General features: G+C 38.0%; 2 protein-coding genes across 18 annotated transcripts in view; one reads left to right on the top strand and one right to left on the bottom strand.

Moving 5' to 3' along the window:
- Positions 1-16,911, bottom strand: part of GTF2A1L (general transcription factor IIA subunit 1 like) — a 170,652-nt gene extending 153,741 nt beyond the window's left edge. For 4 of the 17 annotated variants that reach the window (XM_086327032.1, XM_086327034.1, XM_086327036.1 and 1 more), the window contains exons 1-6: positions 15,881-15,934; positions 13,183-13,284; positions 12,867-12,990; positions 5,005-5,060; positions 2,455-2,539; positions 838-1,424 (exon numbers count right to left, since the gene is read on the bottom strand). In XM_086327032.1, coding sequence (XP_086183158.1) covers positions 838-1,424; positions 2,455-2,539; positions 5,005-5,060; positions 12,867-12,990; positions 13,183-13,284; positions 15,881-15,901 — 975 coding nt within the window. In that variant the 5' untranslated portion in view covers positions 15,902-15,934. Of the gene's footprint in view, positions 1-837; positions 1,425-2,454; positions 2,540-5,004; positions 5,061-12,856; positions 12,991-13,182; positions 13,285-15,381; positions 15,935-16,678 lie in introns of those variants that run through there. The other 13 variants (XM_086327038.1, XM_086327042.1, XM_086327044.1 and 10 more) reach the window with 7 other exon arrangements.
- Positions 1-18,982, top strand: part of LHCGR (luteinizing hormone/choriogonadotropin receptor) — a 137,419-nt gene that overhangs the window by 103,614 nt on the left and 14,823 nt on the right. The window lies entirely within an intron of this gene.

Raw genomic sequence — 18,982 nt, forward strand, 5'->3', positions numbered from 1 at the left:
TGCAAAATTCTCTATGAATCTTTCTGCAATCACTATGAATTCCTTGGAAATTAGTAATGTGAACCTATTTTTAATATGGAAAGTTAATTAGGAGCTATTTTTTAGTGGTTTGAATTCCAAAAGAAATTAGTATTTTAGCAGAGAAACAAAATATCTACCAGAAAGATACTTCCTCTTGCAGAGAAAACTTTCATACGGAAATTTAGGAAAATTATGTAGAACAGAGTGACTAAGCACAAAGGTAGAACAAGAAATAAGACTTTGGATCTCTTTTGAACATTTAATGAATTACCTCAAAATACTCATTTAATTACTAGGATGCACTTCTGAATCTTAAACTTTATCTGCACACAAAAACAATCCTCACAATGTAAGGGAAACATAAAACAGATTGAAAAGTGAAGGTTGCTCAGTTATGTCCAGCTCTTTGTGACCCCATGGATTATGCAGTCCATGGAATTCTCCAGGTCAGAATACTAGAGTGGGTAGCCGTTCACTTCTCCAGGGGATCTTCCCAAACCAGGGATCGAACCCAGATCTCCCACACTGTGGGCAGATTGTTTACCAGTTGAGCCACCAGGGAAGCTTAAAACAAATGCATTTTCTTCAAAGAAATATTCTAATTCATTCATGAAAACTAAAAGTTTAGAAATGTTGAGCATGAATACTTTTAAAAACTGATAGGTGTGTTTAAAGAAAATAAAGAAACAATCTTCTAAACGAAAAAGCAAAGCATACTTTTGAATAATGTTACAGGTTAAAAAAAAAGCCACTCAGGACATCTAATCACTGGCTACTGTTTATCTGTTAATATCAGTAAGTTAAACACAGTACTACCTTCTCTGAGACAGGTAGGCTGCTGGGCTCCTCTGTATTTCTTGGTTGCTTTACAGAATCACATCCACACAGCCTGTTTTTAAGAACACTAGGCTGAGCCTCAAGCACATGTTGGTGCTGAGCTCCCTGAGGGCTAGTGGAAAGGGGCCCATGCAGATTTTGAGTCATGCGAGCTGAAACCCAGAGCACTGGCTCCACAATGGAATCTGTTTGAGAGACCTGTGGAATAAATACACCACCTGGAAAGCTGATGTACTGAGAGCTTACCAGCTGATTCAATAAAGCTTCAGATATGGTTTTATGCTCATTTCCAGGAGGTACAAGAATATCACTGGTAGTGTTTTCTAAATGTTTCCTATCCACTGTCTCAGAAGGAAGAACTATAGGTTGCTGGAGCACAGTTTCCATTCTCAGTGATTTTTCAGTAGTTGCTTGAAGAAAACACGGGTTTAATTGTGGAATACTGGTCTGTATTATTGACGGCTGCCCAAGCAGCTGAAATACTTGCTGAACTGGATGCTGAAGAATACTTGCTCTTTCAGAAGTCTGTGTCACCATAAATGGTACACTGACTTTATAAAGGTGAGCTTTAAAAGGAGAAAACAAAACTGTAAGTATAACAGAATCCTAATCTCCTTTAAAAAAACAATGTCATGCACAGGAGGCCAGGAGGAAATATATCAATAGGTTAACAGTGGTTATCTCTAGGAGTTTTTTTTTCCAGATTTTTTTTGTGTGTCTTCTACCATAATAATCTATTACTCTTATTTCAAAAAATTAAATATATCTTGCTTTAACTTTAGGCTTTTCCCACTATTGCTTATATGGCACATTTGGAGACGTACACAGGCCACCAATATTTATTCCATGAGCCTTTCCCACTGTGTAATAAATTACAGTGTTAATAACCTAAATTGGGATTTTTAAGAAACCTAGTCATGGAGAATGTATACTTTAGATATAAGATACCATAGAACAACTATAAGACAAGGCTGTCCAAAAAGGATTTAATAATTTCAAAAGTTAACAAATTTTCCCCTTCTTTCCTTAAAATAATACTAAAAAGAAGAAAGACATTTACTTTTTGAACACTGAGTCAGGTACTTTGCTTAAACTCTGTAATGACCAAAAAAAAAAAAATAGGTATGATTCTCTTTCAAATAAAGAAACAGTTCTCTGAAAAGCAGACACAAGTTAAACCTCCAAATTTTTCAAATATTCTGATACAATCTCCAATAAGAAAGGAGGCAAAGGTTGATAAATCTAATCTTTAGTTTTTCCTGATTAGACCTAGCTGGGACATGTGTATAAAAATTCCGGAAACTAGCTTAAACTAGAGAAAACCTACACAAAGCATCTTATACAATGTTGGGAAAGAGAACTGGAAGTGAAATGTGGGGACAAGCTTAGTGCCTGTCTTAATAGAGAGGCTTAGTGTTTTTTGCAGTAGCTTGCTTTCATAACAACTACTATTTATTATTACTTTAAAGTAAGGCTTATCAAAAGTTCCTATAACTTCAATGACTTGAGGTATAGTTAATTTAAACTCATGGAAGTTAATATCCAGAAGTCAGTACCAATGCTAAAAACAAAATATTCATAAGACTATACTCTTACCAGATGCAGTCTGCTGTGTCACACCCACCGGTACATGAATAGGATAACCAGGAAAAGTAAAGCTTGCACTGGAGTTTGAGGTGCCCTAGATATGAGAATTTTACATTCGAAAGTTAGAAAGAGGCTTTACTTGAAACTTTTTTCCTGATCTCATAGAGGATACAAAAAAAATCTGATTAAGGTCAACAGGACAATAGTAACCCAACATTAGGGCTGAGTACTCTTGAGTAAAACAGCTTTTTAATATTTGATGTAGATCATCTCATTAAAAATAAAAGGAATTTCCTCCTATGGCTATTAGCAATGAAGTCAGTAAGTCTTCATAAATAACATGAACACTGACTCATAAAATCTGCCCACAGCATAGCTTTAAAATGGGTACTGATCCTCAAGATGTCAAATATAAGAACCACAGTTGTTTATAGGAGTCCTCTAGTCTGTAAGTTGATCACTAATATTATTTTAAAGCAGATTAAAGTGTATCATTTTTATTTTAGAATAATTAGACCTTAGGGTTTTAAAATTTTTTAAAAACTAAATGAAAAGATAAGGAAATATGTTTGCCTATCTGACATGCAAAAATTTAAAAGACTGATTAATATTACCCAGTGTTGCTAGAATATGATAAAAATCATATTCTCTCACACCACTGCTTATATGAGCATATATGGTACAATCCTTTTGGACGGCAATTTTGCAGTATATACCAAAACTAAAAACATGCATTATCTTTGACTCAGAAATTCTACTTCCAGAAATTTATCCCAATTACCTGATTATCATAAACACACCAAAACATTATCTACAAGTATCACCAATGTAAGTCCATATTAGAAAAATACTAACAATAATTTAAATGTCCATAAACAAAAGACTGGTTAATTAAACTGTGACACATCCACTAAGGCTAATCAATATTTACCTGGCATTGAAAAGGGCCATCTATATTACTAAGTTTAGAAAAAAGAAATGACAGAAATAGTCCAGAGAATGATCCTACTTTTACTGTGAAAATTAATACAACTTTCTTTAATGAAGAAGTCTAAATGGATATATATCATACAGTTAAAACAGCTACCTTTGGGATACAATCCTGTAGGGCCCTATCACTTTTTACTTTCTAAATCTGATTTTACTCTTCATGTGTGCGTTAGTTGCTCCAGTCAAGTCCAACTCTTTGTGACCCCATGGCCTGTAGCCCACCAATCTCCTCTGTCCATTGAATTCTTCAGGCAAGTACTGGAGTCAGTAGCCATTCCTTTCTCTGGAGGATATTCCCAACACAAGGAACAAACCTGGGTCTCCTGCACTGTAGGCAGATTCTTTACCATTTGAGCCACCAGGGAAGCCCATCATTAATGAGAACTTATTTCCAAGAATTCCAAAGATATAAATATTTCTTCACTGGTATCCTATCAAAAGCAGCACCATCCTTTCTAAAAATTGTGGTAAGGACTATGATTTTTGTTTTTAATGAAGAAACAGAAATAAATGGTCCACTAAGTGAGTCAGCTGTAAAGCACCTGCCTGCCAATGCAGGAGACACAGGTTCTATACCTAGGTTGGGTAGATCCCCTGGAGAAGGAAATGGCAACCCACTCCAGTATTCTTGCCTGGAGAATCCCAAGGACAGAGGAGCCTGGAGAGCTACAGTCCAAGGAGTCGCAAAAGAGTCAGACACAACTTAGCGACTAAACAACAGCAACAACAAAAATCTTGTACCCCAGAAAGGTAACTCATGGGCTGAAAGAAAATGAAGAACAGTTAGTGGATCATATATCATCTTTTGTCGTTGTTTAGTTGCTAAGTCGTGTCCAATTCTGCGACCCCATGGACTGTAGCCCACTAGGCTCCACTGTCTATGGGATTCTCCAGTCAAGAATACTAGAATGGTTGCCACTTCCTTCCCCAGGGGATGTCCCTGATCCAGGGATGGAATCTGCACTTCCTGCATTCACAGGTGGATTTCTTACCACTAAGCCATCTTAAAAAAAAGAGAGAAAGAGTTCTATTTTTCCCCACCTGAAAACTACTCAGTTTTCTATATGTAAGTTTTAAATTTTATCTTCTGTCCCCAAATCCTAGGGGGAAAACCGACCTCTATTATACAAAGGTAAAAAATAACCAAAATATTCCACTTAAATAAAAGGAAGAACTATGATGTGCCTCAACGCTAGGGGGGAAAAAGTCAGAAAATGCAGCAGATCAAAATCATCTACTTAGGAACCACTAAGTATGTAACATTATACAGTGTATTAAAACTCCATACAATGTAACTTTAGAAATTTCCTAATCTTGTAGGTACAGTCTTGGCAGATGCTAACAACTGCTCTGGAAGATAGGAAAAGTTGGTGAGAAAATATTACATCTGAAACTCCTGACTTTTTCCAACACCTATATTATAGAAGCTATTTTTGTCTTCCCATCCCTTACGACATCTTTCCTCACTCAACTAAAGTTTTACAAATTACATCTCTGCCCAGCCTTCAGCCACCATTCACTAAAACTGGGGCATCTCTTTTAAAAATATATCTTAAATAAGCTACATACCAGTTCTGCTGCGGTAAAACTGGGACGAGTTCTACCAGCAGGAATAACAAACGATGCTGTATAGAAAACAAAATAAATATTACGTAGTCATTAGATTTTACCAATTTAATAAAATTGCTCTAAATATACCTTATTTTTTTTAATGCTTTCCATCACTAACATTTCAACCATGATAAATTCTATACTTTCTGATTCCAAGTGAGGTAAAAATAGTTAATCATATCTTTTCCCAACAATTTCAGATAAAGACTTTACAACTAAGTCTTTAAGTACCAAAAGAAAATCCCACTGCAATCAAGTATATTGTACTATAGAAGTCCATAAGAAAACAGCTAGGTTGTCTTTAGGAAGTCAATGTACCTCCATCACAACTTTTCATAACAGAAAAAAGTAATTTTATGGCATTTTTCCAAGCAACTATACTTTGAGCAAAAAAAACCAAAAATGTAAACTACCATAAACCATTCTAAGTTTTAATAGGTTCAAAAGAAATTTCAATTCATTTATTTCATGAAAATTTATTTATAGTACTTTAGTCAAGTAATTAAGCAAACACAGATACACAGTTTTAAGAGTAAATCTAAAAGAACATGTCTCCTGAAGTCTCTGCAGTACTTCAGGTAAACTGCGAAGAAAAATATGACAATAAATTCTTAGAAGAACACCAACTCAACCTGCATTAAACCTGTCATCTCATTTATCTTTATTTGCACCAATTTCCTATGCTAACTGTCCCTTTGGTTATTGTACATCTAGAAGGTTGGCCAAATGGTTTTAAATGCAATTGTTTAAAAATAAGTCTAAAAAAGAACAAAATAATGTCATCTGCAGCAACATGGAAACCTAGAGATTGTCATACTGAGTGAAGTCAGACAGAGAAAAACAAATATATAATATCATTTATATGTGGAATCCAAAAAAATGGTACAAATGAACTTATTTACAAAATACAGTCACAGATGGGAAAACAAACTTACAGTTACTAGGGTGGGAGAAGGTGGGGGAGGGATAAATTGGGAGAGTGGGAATAACATATACATATTACCACATATAAAATAGGTAATTATTAAGGAGCTATTGTATAGCACAGGAAACTTCTCAAAACCCTGTAATGACCTATATGGGAAAAGTGAAAAGTGAAAGTGAAGTCACTCAGTCGACTGTGTCCGACTCTTAGCAACCCCATGGACTGCAGCCTACCAGGTTCCTCTGTCCATGGGATTTTCCAGGCAAGAGTACTGGAGTGGGGTGCCATTGCCTTCTCTGCTATATGGGAAAAGCATCTATAAAACAGTGGATATATGTATATTTATAACTGATTCACTTTGTTGTACAGCAGAAACTAACACATTTTCAATCTACTATGCTTCAATAAAATTTATTTAAACATCAGTCTAAGAAACAGTTACTAGAAGGATCTTAGTTGACCAATATAACCTTAAACCTTATCTCAAGGTTCATTGTATCTCCTTGAACCTGACTGTTAGAAGACCATCTCTTTTCTTTAATGAAATAGAAAACATTTTTGCATGTTTAAGCAGGCATTTTTTTTTTCACATATTGTATTAAAGAAGACTTGGAAATGGCAACCCACTCCAGTACTCTTGCCTGGAAAATCCCATGGACAGAGGAGCCTGGTAGGCTACAGCCCATGGGGTCGCAAAGAGTCGGACACGACTGAGCAACTTCACTTTCACTTCCCCAAAGATCCATTTCTGACATAGAGTGGCTCCATCACACACAACAAACAGCTCGGAAGAGCAAATTTTTTTAACTAACCATTCTTGTCACATTAAGACAACAGAAGTGAAGCTACAGAGACTGATAGTTAATGAGGTACAAAATTATTTTTATCCTCTGCCATCTATGGCTTTGCTTATTAGCAGGCATTCTTTTAGAAAGGCTCAATTAGAAAGAACTGGAGTGGCAGGAACACAATGGTATTAGTCTTAATTAGCTGAAGTGAGCAAAGCTTAGGCTGGTACAGCTTAAGTCACAGCCTGAGAGGAAACAAAAATCTGTTAACATACTGTCTGCAGCAATTAAAAGAATTTCTTGAGGAAAAATAGCAACAATTCTCCCCTTTTAAATACTCTGAAATAAATCCCAGAGGATAATTCTCTCTACTCATGTAAATCAAACAAAGCTATAAGAGAGTTTTAAGAGTTTCTTTATAGTCATCAAAAGAACTGAACGAACAAAATTTTATAGTAAAGTTTCATGCAGTTCCTACTGAATTTTGATACTAAATTCACAAGTTAAATTCACCATTCATACACATTCACAAGCCTGAGCATTTGGGGCAGGGTATTGTTGACATCTGCACTGTGGCACAAAGCCACAGTGATTAAAACTGAAGGCACCGTCACATGAAGTAAGCCTGGAAGCACCAAACCCTACTAGTGCTCACTGTATTTACTCTCCATGGCTGTTCACTCACAACTAAAAAATAAATAAAACCAACAACAACAAAACTGTTTCACTTAAGAAGTTCCTTGCTGCTAAGTCACTTCAGTCGTGTCCGACTCTGTGTGACCCCAGAGACGGCAGCCCACCAGGCTCCCCCGTCCCTGGGATTCTCCAGGCAAGAGCACTGGAGTGGGTTGCCATTTCCTTCTCCAATGCATGAAAGTGAAAAGTGAAAGTGAAGTCGCTCAGTCGTGTCCGACTTCTAGCAACCCCATGGACTGCAGCCTACCAGGCTCCTCTGTCCATGGGATTTTCCAGGCAAGAGTACTGGAGTGGTGTGCCATTTCCTTCTCCAAGAAGTTCCTTAATGTAACTATAAATAATTATTTTTACTAAATTTCAACCCTCAAGTATACTTCCTTTTAATATTCTGTATGAGGAAACTGGAAGAACATATAAAGCATTTCTGTAGCATACAGAAGTACAAGGAAGTACAATGAGATGCAATGGTGCTATTGTTTAAGTTGGGAGCTGACATAGCTAATTTCTTTTTTTCAAGAAATACTACTTTCACTTGAAAGAAAAACTGACAGTAACCATGCTTCTTCAAAGCTGGGTATATGGCAGTTTTCTGAAAATGAACTAAGTGTGCCCATCACTTCAAAGAAAAGCAAACTGACAATGTTTGTTTAGGAATGATAAAATTCAAGTTTTCAAGCAAAAATTAGAATTTTGGAAACTATATCCACAACAGTGAGCTTCATTGCTTTCTGATACTTAGAACACTTTTCTGATGAGATGTGGGGGGATGATAATGACTTTTTATCCTGTATCATGAACAATGTGTCAAATATTTAACTCAGTGAACCAACATTTTCCAAGTCATCAACATATGTTACAAAATTACACATAGGTTAAAGAGTCATTCAAAGTGCAAGATACACCAGGGAACTTTAACAAAAAGTCCACTGATATGGTTTCAAAAAGTCCACTGATATTGATTCTACTTTGCACCTAATCTCTCAAAAGCTACCACTTGTTGAGTTTTACCTTAGTACCAAATTACCTGAAAAAGCTATTAAAATACTCCTGCTTTTTCAATTATCTAACCGTGGAATTCAGACTTAAATTGAAGAAAGTAGGGAAAACCACTAGACCATTCAGGTATGACCTAAATCAAATCCCTTATGATTATACAGTGGAAGTGAGAAATAGATTTAAGGGCCTAGATCTGATAGATAGAGTGCCTGATGAACTGTGGAATGAGGTTCGGGACATTGTACAGGAGACAGGGATCAAGACCATCCCCATGGAAAAGAAATGCAAAAAAGCAAAATGGCTGTCTGGGGAGGCCTTACAAATAGCTGTGAAGAGAAGAGAAGCGAAAAGCACAGGAGAAAAGGAAAGATATAAGCATCTGAATGCAGAGTTCCAAAGAATAGCAAGGAGAGATAAGAAAGCCTTCCTCAGCGATCAATGCAAAGAAATAGAGGAAAACAACAGAATGGGAAAGACTAGAGATCTCTTCAAGAAAATTAGAGACACCAAGGGGATATTTCATGCAAAGATGGGCTCGATAAAGGACAGAAATGGTATGGACCTAACAGAAGCAAAAGATATTAAGAGATGGCAAGAATACACAGAAGAACTGTACAAAAAAGATCTTCACGACCCAGATAATCACGATGGTGTGATCACTCACCTAGAGCCAGACATCCTGGAATGTGAAGTCAAGTGGGCCTTAGAAAGCATCACTACGAACAAAGCTAGTGGAGGTGATGGAATTCCAGTGGAGCGCTTTCAAATCCTGAAAGATGATGCTGTGAAAGTGCTCCACTCAATATGCCAGCAAATTTGGAAAACTCAGCAGTGACCACAGGACTGGAAAAGGTCAGTTTTCATTCCAATTCCAAAGAAAGGCAATGCCAAAGAATGCTCAAACTACCACACAACTGCACTCATCTCACACGCTAGTAAAGTAATGCTCAAAATTCTTCAAGCCAGGCTTCAGCAATATGTGAACCGTGAACTTCCTGATGTTCAAGCTGGTTTTAGAAAAGGCAGAGGAACCAGAGATCAAATTGTCAACATCCGCTGGATCATGGAAAAAGCAAGAGAGTTCCAGAAAAACATCTATTTCTGCTTTATTGACTATGCCAAAGCCTTTGACTGTGTGGATCACAGTAAACTGTGGAAAATTCTGAAAGAGATGGGAATACCAGACCACCTGATCTGCCTCTTGAGAAAACTGTATGCAGGTCAGGAAGCAACAGTTAGAACTGGACATGGAACAACAGACTGGTTCCAAAGAGGAAAAGGAGTACGTCAAGTCTGTATATTGTCACCGTGCTTATTTAACTTATATGCAGAGTACATCATGAGAAACGCTGGACTGGAAGAAACACAAGCTGGAATCAAGATTGCCAGGAGAAATATCAATAACCTCAGATATGCAGATGACACCACCCTTATGGCAGAAAGTGAAGAGGAACTCAAAAGCCTCTTGATGAAGGTGAAAGTGGAGAGTGAAAAAGCTGGCTTAAAGCTCAACCTTCAGAAACGAAGATCATGGCATCCGGTCCCATTACTTCATGGAAACAGTGTCAGACTATTTTTTGGGCTCCAAAATCACTGCAGATGGTGACTGCAGCCATGAAATTAAAAGACGCTTACTCCTTGGAAGGAAAGTTATGACCAACCTAGATAGCATTTTGAAAAGCAGAGACATTACTTTGCCAACAAAGGTCCGTCTAGTCAAGGCTATGGGTTTTCCTGTGGTCATGTATGGATGTGAGAGTTGGACTGTGAAGAAAGTTGAGCACCAAAGAATTGATGCTTTTGAACTGTGGTGTTAGAGAAGACTCTTGAGAGTGCCTTGGACTGCAAGGAGATCCAACCAGTCCATTCTGAAGGAGATCAGCCCTGGGATTTCTTTGGAAGAAATGATGCTAAAGCTGAAACTCCAGTACTTTGGCCACCTCATGCGAAGAGTTGACTCATTGGAAAAGACTCTGATGCTGGGAGGGATTGGGGGCAGGAGGAGAAGGGGACGACAGAGGATGAGATGGCTGGATGGCATCACTGACTCGATGGACGTGAGTCTGAGTGAACTCCGGGAGTTGGTGATGGACAGGGAGGCCTGGTGTGCTGCGATTCATGGGGTCGCAAAGAGTTGGACACGACTGAGCGACTGAACTGAACTGAACTGAATCGTGGAATATTAGATTTTCGTCTTATATGTAGTTTTGCTAAAACTACATATCAAAACAGACTAAATTTAGAAATAGATATGAGAATCCAGCTGTCTTGAATTAAGCCAGACATTAACTAGAATTGCAGAAAAGTGAAACAATACCTATCTTCCCACTAAATACTTTTTGTTCTAGAAAAGTTATTTTAAACAAATATATATTAACATGCAATCACTTTTTAAATTAATATATCAACATTTTAAAAAGTCTCAGCTTTAACTTCTAATATGCCAGATATCTATAACCCAAAAGGAAAGTACTTTGAGGTTCTCGATTTCAAAGTGTAAAGCATTCCTGAGTTACCCCCCCTAAAAAAAAGAAAAAAAAAGCTGACAATTGAAGATACAGCAAATTATTAAACAAATGGATAATACAGTCAAAGAAAACATAATAAAATTTGTGGAATAGACAAAGGCAAATGACTTATTCCATTGTAGATTTAATTAGAACTTGTTATCAAGAGATGAAAAGGTTGTAGAAATTTAGGTTATCTTAATCAGGCTTTTAAAAGCATACAATGAGAAGACATAAAAAGCACTTCCAATTTTATGAGGTTATTTACTAGGCACTAGAGTACCTAGAAATGAAGATGGAAGGCAGTAAGGCCTATAGTGCAGTTTTACAGGACACACGTGCTTCCTCTTCACTTCATTATGAATGAAGCAGGAGAGAATAAGAAAAACTATCTTGTTTAAATGTAATTATGTCTATTATTCTAACCTCTAAGAAAGAAATTAGAATGAAGTGTTGAGTGAAAGTCAGCTAGATACATTAGTTGCAAGACTATTTTGTGATTTAAATCATTGGTAATATTACCATCTTGCGGCAAAATCTAGTATTGCAATTTTGAATGACAGAAAGTGGAAGTGTTCTGGCTATTCTTTTTTCAAGAACTACACTTTTGATAAAATTCAGTCAAGTATATTACTCCTCCACATTGACCACACTCCAAGCCACTCCTAAGGAAAAAAATCTTTAAAGTTCTTTAATGATGAAAAAAGAGTAAAAGAATGTTATTTAAAGGCAGAAATAAAAGGAATGCCCTAATAAAACAGTAAAATTAAAAATGAAAGCATAGCCAAAAAAAAAAATTTGATGGAAAATGTTTCAGTGTGTCAACTAAGTAATTAAAACTGCTATGGCTAACTCTTACAGCGCAATATTCTACATTTTAAGCACAGAGTCAGATAAAAGCTGTTTGGTAACTCAACACTCTTTGCTGGTTTCATTTTTATAAGTTATAATTGCTACCACACTTGAATTCTCTCATCTTGTTATAGAGAAGGTACAAGCCTACTTACTATTGTCCCTTTGCCTTGGCCCACACCAGTTTGTACTGACAATTTAATCCACCCTTACAGACATTAATCTATCAAATTCCAGCTAAATCAAATAAAACCTACTTTGTGTGTGTGTGTCTGTCTGGGCATGTCTGTATCTAGGCGTGTCTGCTGGTGTGTGCCTCTGCATCTGTCAGTGTCTCTAACTGCCTGCTTCTCTGTGTATCTGTGTATCAACAAGAAAATGTATACACATACATATATCAGGACAGCATAATGATCGTAAGAATCAGGGGAGAAAAAAGAAATAAAGGCTAGAAAGACATAATAGTATTGCTAACAGCTAATCTTTTCCAGTGTAAACTAATAGACATATTATGGACAAATATTTCCCTTAAAAGCAGAGATCTAGATTCACTAGGATCAAGATTAGTGACAATACATGTAAGGTCCATTTCTAGCCATCTTCACAAAAGCTCCATTTTGCTTCCAATTCAATGGCAGATTTATAATACATACAGACAGCAAGAAAAAAGAGTGCATAAGCTTGCAAGTACCCGTCTTTCCCTCTGCTTCTTTACCAACGATGGCTGGATTACTCCTTGACTACAGCCAATTAAATTTTCTGAAATAACCAGAGGGCACTCCCAATAGCCCATGAACTATATAACTGTTCTTCTGAAGTATGGCTTTGTCACCTTTTGGGACTACAGAATTAAAAAAAAGAAAAATAGTTTAAACAACCTAATTTTCTTATCAATAATTACATGGCAGTTATGACTTATCCTGCATTCATTTATTTAACAATGATTTTTGAAGTCCAAGCCCTCTTACCTTAAGAATATTACCCTAATTCAAAACTACCACCAAAAGAGAATTTGTTACAAAGACAAATACTACTAATTTACTAACTGTATCCAACCTGCTGATGATTGCAATGTTTGGTGCAAGCTGTGTGGCAACTGAAGAGTGAACAGAGGTGAATGAACACTATTTCTGAAGAAGTCTTCTGTGGCTTTAGATTGCAAAACCTTTGTTTCCCAGAGCTGCAGAGAGAAACAAAATGTTTGCTTTAAAAAAAATTAGGATATTTACTGCTATTCTTTTAACTTTTAAATTGTCAACTGAAATCTCAATAAGTGGGTAAGTGTTAAATGCTAATTAAGAGCTCTGAATTATAGTTTAACCATTTTTTAAGCTGAAAAAACAAAAGACAGAAACTTTTACTGTCTACAAACCTGCTTCAAGTCTTTTAAGACTTGTTCTTCCACACCTTCTTCAGCAAAGAGATCCCTCACTCCTTCAATCACATCTTCAATTACAGATCTGTAAAGTTTAGCCTACATAAAAGCAATTGTTAAAAGTTTTACATTCAAGTTTGAGCATGCCCAGCCTTAAAAAACATGAAATGTACACTTTCTAATCTTACACTTAAAGAAAAGCCACCACAAGGATTTTCACTAAATGCATCCTATTCCCAGTATAGTCTTAGCTTTTCATAAATTGTGTTAATTTCAGATCCATAGTCTCAGTCTATCTATAAGGCTGAATCACAATGAGTGTGTAGGCTGCTCACTCAGGTCTGACTCTCTGTGACCGCAGGGACTATAGTCTGCCAGGTTCCTCTGTACAAGGGACATTTCAGACAGGAATACTGGAGTGGGCTGCCACTTTCCTCCTCCAGGGATCCTCCCAGCCCAGGGATTAAACTGGCATCTCCTGGGTCTTCTGCATTGCAGGAGGTTCTTTACCTGCTGAGCCATCAGGGAAGCCCTGAATCACAATACTACAAGAAAATACAAGGTACAAATCTCATCAAGATGTATGCTTGTTTTTATGTTCCCTGACTTCTGTGTCAGTATTTAACCTCCCCAGTCCTTTTTAAAAGGAAATGAATTTAAGGCAGGTGGAAATGAACCTTTTGTTTTTCAGTTTACTCTTTTCTCAAACAGATCAAAAGAGAGTTTTTAGAGTTTATTATTTCCACAAATGTAAATAAATTCCAACTCATAAATTTGGGGCAGGCATTTACAATAGTCACCAAAGTGCTTCCCACTTCCAAAACACACATAATCCAAAAGATATCCTGAACCATGGTCAAGTAAACTGCAACAAAAAAAATCTAAGAGGGACAGAAACTAAGAAACTAAATGAACCTTATCCTTCCATAGTCTGCAGAGAGTAAGTAACATTCTAAAAGCAGATTTTTATCAGATTAAAAATTGGTCAATATCAATAGAAAAATAGCCCTTGTGAAATAAACTCAGTCCTTCAAATCTATGTAAACTGCGCTTCACTTCCACCATAATCCTGGCAGTCCAGTGGTTAAGACTCAATGCTTTCACTACTGGGGGCATGAGTTTAATCTCTAGTCAAGGAATGAAGATTCATTGCAAGTCATACAGCATGGCCAAAAAATAAAATAAAATTTAAAAATAAATAAAATTAAAAAATTAATAAATGCAAAAAAAAAAAAAAAAGAGCCACGCTAAGTATTCTAACAATACTGACCTGACCTAGTGGACTGATAGGAAATGACAAAATAGGAATGTAGTTGAATTGCTCTTATTTCAGCAATTAACAGGCCAAATTGAAAATTCTGTTATTCAAGGACTGCTTTTTCATACCACTCAGTAAATAAATACATTCATGCCAAGAGTAGTTAGGCTTTACACTTATCCTTCTGAGGACGAAGGGTAAGCCTATAAATAAGCCAATCAACAATATTTTAAGTAATATGTTATTCACAAATATAAACAGTAAGATTAGGTGCTCTAGATTAGTCACTTCTTCTAAAACAGTTTACCCTGATAAAGGAGTGCTAAATTGAGGCTTCGGTGTTGGTCTCAGCTAGTGTGATCACATTTAAAGCGAGGGGGAAAAACTGCTAGGGATAAAAACATCTTTTAAGATCTACCCTCAGAATGTAACAGCAGCCATCAAAAATGACCCATTACGACACAAAATTTCAAAAGCAAAGTAGGAACTGAACGTACTTTCTCTTCTAGGACTACAGTTAGACTTTATGTTTATCTTCATTATAATCAAATGGTATACATGGTAAATTCAAGTATAATTATTTTACATATCTTAAAACACACTAAAATCAGACAATGGATACACATTATGATAATAACTTTTCTCAAGACATGAACCCTTTTATGCTGTATATGTATAGGTGGAACCCATAAAATACCACAGATCTGGACAAACTACATTGCCTTTAACCAAATGTGAACTTTTGACTTGAAATGAACTGAAAATCAACATGACTCCTTGCCTTTATCTTTAATTCAGGTTTTTAAGATTGATAGAAAGTCTCACAAGGCCATTTAACCTATCAATTCTCATGTGAGGTTTAGGTACTCCTTAGCGGTAGGAGAGCAACGTCTCCGTTTATCAATTTCAATTCTACACTTACACATTAAGATACTTACGGATGGGAAAATGGAAGGATGAGGGAGACCTCTAAAAATATGCGTTGGGGTAACAAAGTATCACATTACCTGTTGTATCAGGTAAATAATACAGCTTAGAATCAACAGCGGCCATACTAAAATTAAGGGCTACAATTAAAAGTACAACTGAATTTAGTAATTCTAAACACATAGGAAACTGGAAGGGCTAAGGTGCATTCCACCTCTAACCACCATCCCACATCCGTATTCTAGAGGACCTCAGTTTGGATGAGAAGCGAGAAGGAGAAGAGGAGGGACATCTGCTCTTGTGATGAGAGCCAGATCCAACTTCCAGGTGAGCTACTGGCTCTAATCCGTGTCCTCCAACACGGAGGCGAAGAACAGCCGAAGCCCCTACGACAGAGGGCCTCTGAATGTCTGTGAAGAGCCAGGAGGAAAAAAAGTGGTGTGCGGAGCTCCACTTCCATGACCGCAGGGTCACACTCCCCAAGAGGCCATGCTGATGATCCTCACTTACCACCCAGTTGACGCAATCCATGACACCGGCTCCAGCGCCTTGCTGCTTGCGCCTGCGCAGCACCTGCGGCGCATCACCGAGGACGGCCCCCTGTGGGCTTTGAATGTGGGTGCACGTTGTCCGTGCAACTACGTCAAGACGCTGCGGGCGGGGCAGGGGAGGAGAGAAGGTTAAGAAACCGATCAGGGTTAACTGGAGATTCTGTGCTGAGGTAGTGGAGAGGTTGGTCTGCTGGAGCAAAGAAACCACCGGTGTAATCAGCTTTGGGCTGTTCACATGACCCTTAAAGAGCCTTTATTTTCTCAAGTTGTAAAATAAAGGCTACCAAAATAGGGAATGAGCAATGCAGTGGTAGATCCCAGTTCACTTTACCTTTGAAAAGAGAGGAATTAGAGGTGTCTGTCTTCTACTAATTTTCATTCCTCTCCTTAGGCCCTACTCACAGCTGAACTCCAGTATGTAACAAGAATCTAACTCTTCTAAGATGGGTTCTCAAAGTGTGGGACAGCAGCAACCGCTTCATCTGGGAAGCTGTTAAAATGCAAATTATTGGGTCCCACCCTAGACTTTACTGGGCTTCCCTGGTAGTTCAGCTGGTAAAGAATCTACTTGCAATGCAGGAGAACCCGGTTCGATCCCTGGGTCGGGAAGATACCCTGGAGAAGAGTTAGGCTACCCCTCCAGTATTCTTGGGCTTCCCTGGTGACTCAGACAGTAAAGAATCCGCCTGCGATGCGGGAGACCTGGGTTCAATCCCTGGGTTGGGAAGATCCCCTGGAGAAGGGCGTGGCAACTCACTCCTGTATTCTTGCCTGGAGAATCCCCATGGACAGAGGAGGCTGGTGGGCTATAGTCCATGGGGTTACAAAGAGTTGGACACAACCGAGCGACTAAGCACAGCACAGCACAGCCAGATTTCCTGAGTCTGAAACTCCAGAGGTGAGGATCTAGCCTTCTGTAAGTTTAACGTTCTCTCCAGGTGATTCTGATGGGCACTTAAATAAGACTTGGTGTCCCAAAACTAAGATTCTCAACTTTGTCTGCACACTGAAATCACCTGCAGATTATTAAAGGTTTGGCACCTGGGTCTCTCCCCCAGAGAATCTGATTCTATCTTATGCAGCCAAGGTGGAGAACCACTGCTAAAATAAAGTCAGCATCCCAATACCACCCAGCTCCTTTCCTCCTCAAGCAGAAATCACAGTCTCTTGACCTATAACAATTCCCTCCTTCCCTTGAAGGGTAAAGCATCCAGGGGCACAGCTTGCCTGGGGCTGAGGGCAGATGTAAGCACAGATAACCTGGAGGGTTAGATAACACAAGAAGTCATCTTATTGCCAGTACTCTGCCTTTCAAAGAAGCCTTTCTGTCCTATCAGATAAGTTCTGACCTAACCAGAAGACTTAAATTAGTTAATGATTAAAAATCCTATCAGGTTTAAAATTGAGTATTTGTGCATGTAAATTCTGGAGAAGGAAATGGCAACCCACTCCAGTGTTCTTGCCTGGAGAATCCCAGGGACGGGGGAGCCTGGTGGGCTGCCGTCTATGGGGTCACACAGAGCCGGACATGACTGAAGTGACTTAGCAGCAGCAGCAGCATGTAAATTCAGTAGAGCTACTTATGCCCAACCATTCTGTATTTGCTTTGCCTGGGTCAGGTACCTTATGGTTGATGAGTTTCAAGAAGCTGATTTATATGAAGCTCTTTAGAAGATTTTCCTATATTGAAAACTATCTGAAATTTCTTTTTCAAAAAGTCAAGAATTTTATGTAATAATTTTTAATGATTGTGTCTCTACCTGGCAATTTACCACCAAAATTATTCAAAGTGACATCTTATACCTAAAACAGAAAAGCTAGAAACAGTTATTGATTCCTGCTGATATCAAAATATCCAATTAAATTATCCAACCTGGGAAATAAGCTGCAAGGTCTCGTTTATCATCTTTTTCATAGTCAAATTTTAAAACTTGATTCCTAAATGCGTAGAATTGGTAATCACTTAACTTTCTGTGATAGCATACTGTTTTATATTCGGGCTTCCCTGATGATTCAGCAGGTAAAGAATCTGCCTACCATGCAAGAGGCTTCGTTATTTGTTCTATCCTTCTCAGATGAACATATGTACTTTTGAAATTAAATGTGAACCTTGGTACTCATCAGTTCAGTTTATTCAGTCGTGTCCGACTCTTTAAAACCCCATGGACCACAGCACGCCAGGCCTCCCTGTGCATCACCAACTCCCAGAGTTTACCCAAATTCATGTCCATTGAGTCAGTGATGCCATCCAACCATCTCATCCTCTGTCATCCCTTTCTCCTCCTGCCTTCAATATTTCCCAGCATCAGGGTCTTTTCCAAGTGGTCAGTTCTTCACATCAGGTGGCCAAAGTACTGGAGTTTCAGCTTCAGCATCAGTCCTTCCAATGAACACTCAGGACTAATCTCCTTTAGAACAGACTGGTTGGATCTCCTTACAGCCCAAGGGACTCTCAAGAGTCCTCTCCAACACCACAGTTCGAAACCATCAATTCTTTGGTGCTGAGCTTTCTTTATAATCCAACTCTCACATCCATACATGATTACTGGAAAAACCATAGCCTTAACTAGATGGACCTTTGTTGACAAAGTAATGTCTCTGTTTTTTATTATGCTGTCTAGGTTGGTGATAACTTTCCTTCCAAGGAGTGTCTTTTCATTTCATGGCTACAGTAACCATCTACAGTAATTTTGGAGCCCCAAAAAACAAAGTCTGTCACTGTTTCCAATGTTTCCCCATCTATTTGCCATGAAGCGATGGGAATGGATGCCATAATCTTAGTTTTCTGAATGTTGAGCTTTAAGCCAACTTTTTCACTCTCCTCTTTCACTTTCATCAAGAGGCTTTTTAGTTCCTCTTCACTTTCTGCCATAAGGGTGGTGTCATCTGCATATCTGAGGTTATTGATGTTTCTCCCGGCAATCTTGATTCCAGCTTGTGTTTCTTCCAGCCCAGTGTTTCTCATGATGTACTCTGCATATAAGTTAAATAAGCAGGGTGACAATATACAGCCTTGATGTACTCCTTTTCCTATTTGGAACCAGTCTGTTGTTCCATGTTC

Source organism: Bos grunniens, chromosome 11 (genome assembly GCF_055505025.1).
Source record: "Bos grunniens cultivar Pamir isolate PY7600 chromosome 11, Bosgru_T2T1.0, whole genome shotgun sequence".
NCBI classification, from domain to species: Eukaryota; Metazoa; Chordata; class Mammalia; order Artiodactyla; family Bovidae; genus Bos; species Bos grunniens.